This window comes from Meriones unguiculatus, chromosome 19 (assembly GCF_030254825.1).
Source record: "Meriones unguiculatus strain TT.TT164.6M chromosome 19, Bangor_MerUng_6.1, whole genome shotgun sequence".
NCBI lineage: Eukaryota > Metazoa > Chordata > Mammalia > Rodentia > Muridae > Meriones > Meriones unguiculatus.
In genome coordinates, this window is record NC_083366.1 from 25,196,795 (window position 1) to 25,198,829 (window position 2,035).

The 2,035-nt window shown below is 46.0% G+C and overlaps 1 protein-coding gene across 1 annotated transcript; it reads right to left on the reverse strand.

Moving 5' to 3' along the window:
- Positions 1-430: 430 nt before the first annotated feature.
- On the reverse strand, positions 431-1,708 carry LOC110559806 (histone H2B 1/2/3/4/6-like). The gene is made up of 2 exons (XM_021655427.2): positions 1,181-1,708; positions 431-636 (listed from the first exon to the last, which is right to left on the reverse strand). Exon 1 carries the CDS (start codon positions 1,696-1,698, stop codon positions 1,204-1,206), a length of 495 nt encoding a protein of 164 aa, XP_021511102.1. The 5' UTR covers positions 1,699-1,708; the 3' UTR covers positions 431-636; positions 1,181-1,203.
- Positions 1,709-2,035: the final 327 nt, after the last annotated feature.

The following is a 2,035-nucleotide window of genomic DNA, read 5'->3' on the forward strand; positions in this document are numbered from 1 at the left end:
TTCAGTTGCTTTGCATTTTTAAAATCATTTTGTCATCAGTATGAGTAAATTTTTTATTTTGTCTCTTGCTAAGAATAAAATTTTCAAGCAATCGTTTGATTCAATTACATGCCATCATATCTTTTTTTTTTTTTAACTAATCGGTAACTTTATTAACAATAACAGCGCCTAAGCACTTGAAAGTGCACAAGCCATGAACAGGATCCACTCAGTCTATGATAATGACTGGAACTCTTTTTATATTCACAAAGCTCCTGTAATTGGCTCCAGATACTCGTAAAACAGAACTGAAAAAACGATCTGACCAGCAAGTAGCTTCACCAACCAAGTCAAGACTTTGAAAGAAAACTTCAGTATGTTACACTCCCCAAAAGAAAGCCAAAGCAATTGTCTTCAGATAGGTAGAGAAAAGCACTAGTGCCTGGCCGGTGGGCGGAGCACGGAGCTTCTGCTGACTCCACTATTAGCTCCGTAGCCTATCTTGCAGAGCCATAGGCTGGGGTTCAGCTGGTCCAACAATGACTGTATACCAATGGAAGGTCCAAGAATCCCGTAGTTCAATCCACAAGGCTGGAAGTCTCCACTGGTCTTCAGTGTATGACAGAATGGGTGAATTAGAAAGCTCACTTCATGGGCCTAGAGCGAGAAACAGTATCCTTATGGTAACCTGGCACAGCAGCGGTTAACTCAAAAATCAAACAGAAAACAAACAAACACACACACACATACACACAAATCCACAAGCTAGGAACAGGGATTCTAAAGCCTGAGGGAGGGAGGGAGAACCACAGCAGGCTTCGTGGGTTTAAGTCAGCTAAAGGCGAGGACACCACCTTAAGTCCCCGCAACCGCCAATACCCAGGACTCAATGTAAAGGGACAGAGCGGCTTCAGCTGTAGACGGCTGGAACGCAGCATTCATGCATTCATCGACTTAGCTTAGTTGTGTTCTGGAGCGCTCTAACCATGAATCCATCTCACCTTAGGTGGATAAATAAGAGGTGCCTGGACACATCACCCTAGAGCACGGAAGAAACCGAGCCCAGAGGCTGACCTCCGTTACCCTAGTTCAAAAGTAACTCCAAGAAACTAAGGAAGCGGCAAGTCGCTCTACAGCTCTACACGGGGGGGGGGAGGGGGGGGACTCAAAACGACAAAGGCTTAAAACTTCAGAAATGTACCTGCTCTGAGGTTCTTAACTTTGTCATAGCAAGTAGAAACCAATGCAAGTGAACAAAGTTCTCTCCTGATTTGAGCGGCTGGCTCTGCAACAGCGTTCAAAAAGCAAAAGGGCCGGCGAGAGCCTTGGTGCGGGGGCTGCGGGAGTGGGGCAAGCTGTACTTGGAGCTGGTATACTTGGAGACACAGGGTGCTTGGTCAGTTCTCTGGGCAGCAGCAAGCGCACCGCCATCTGGATATCCCGCGAAGTGATAGTAGAATGCTTGTTGTAGGGCGCCAGGCATGACGCCTCGCCCACGATGCGCTCCAAAATGTCGTTGACAAAGGAGTTCATGATGCCTGTGAGCTTGGACGAGATGCCTGTGTCGGGGTGCACCTGCCTCAGCACTTTGTACACATAGATGGAGTAGCTCTCTTTGCTGCTGCATTTGAGTTTCTTGTCTTCTTTCTTTTGCAGGTTGGACAAAGCCTTCGTGGAACTGTTCATGAGTGCTGGGACGGACTTGGCCGGTTCAGGCATGACTGAAAAGTAAATACTGGAAGACAGAATAAGTAGAAAAACAAGTCATGCTGTAGTGTCTTTAAGAGCACACGATGTGTAAATTGTCCCGAGCTTACACGGATGGTTTGTGCTGTGTCGATCTTTTATCTAATGCCCTGTCCTGTCTCACTGTGTGTATTCATGATCTTAATATCCAGTCCTGGACATTTACAAGATGTGTGGCCTGGGGGGTGGGGGGGAGTCTTAGTTTTGTCATCAGGTAGATGAGTCAATTGCATAGTCTATGAGCTTTCTCCCACTGCTGAACTTTAGTATCTCCAAGAGCTTTTTTATTTATTGTATGCTAATTTTTTTT

Bases quoted from the DNA above. Each gene is read 5' to 3' on its own strand.
- LOC110559806 (XM_021655427.2), bottom strand. From the start codon at position 1,698: ATGCCTGAACCGGCCAAGTCCGTCCCAGCACTCATGAACAGTTCCACG.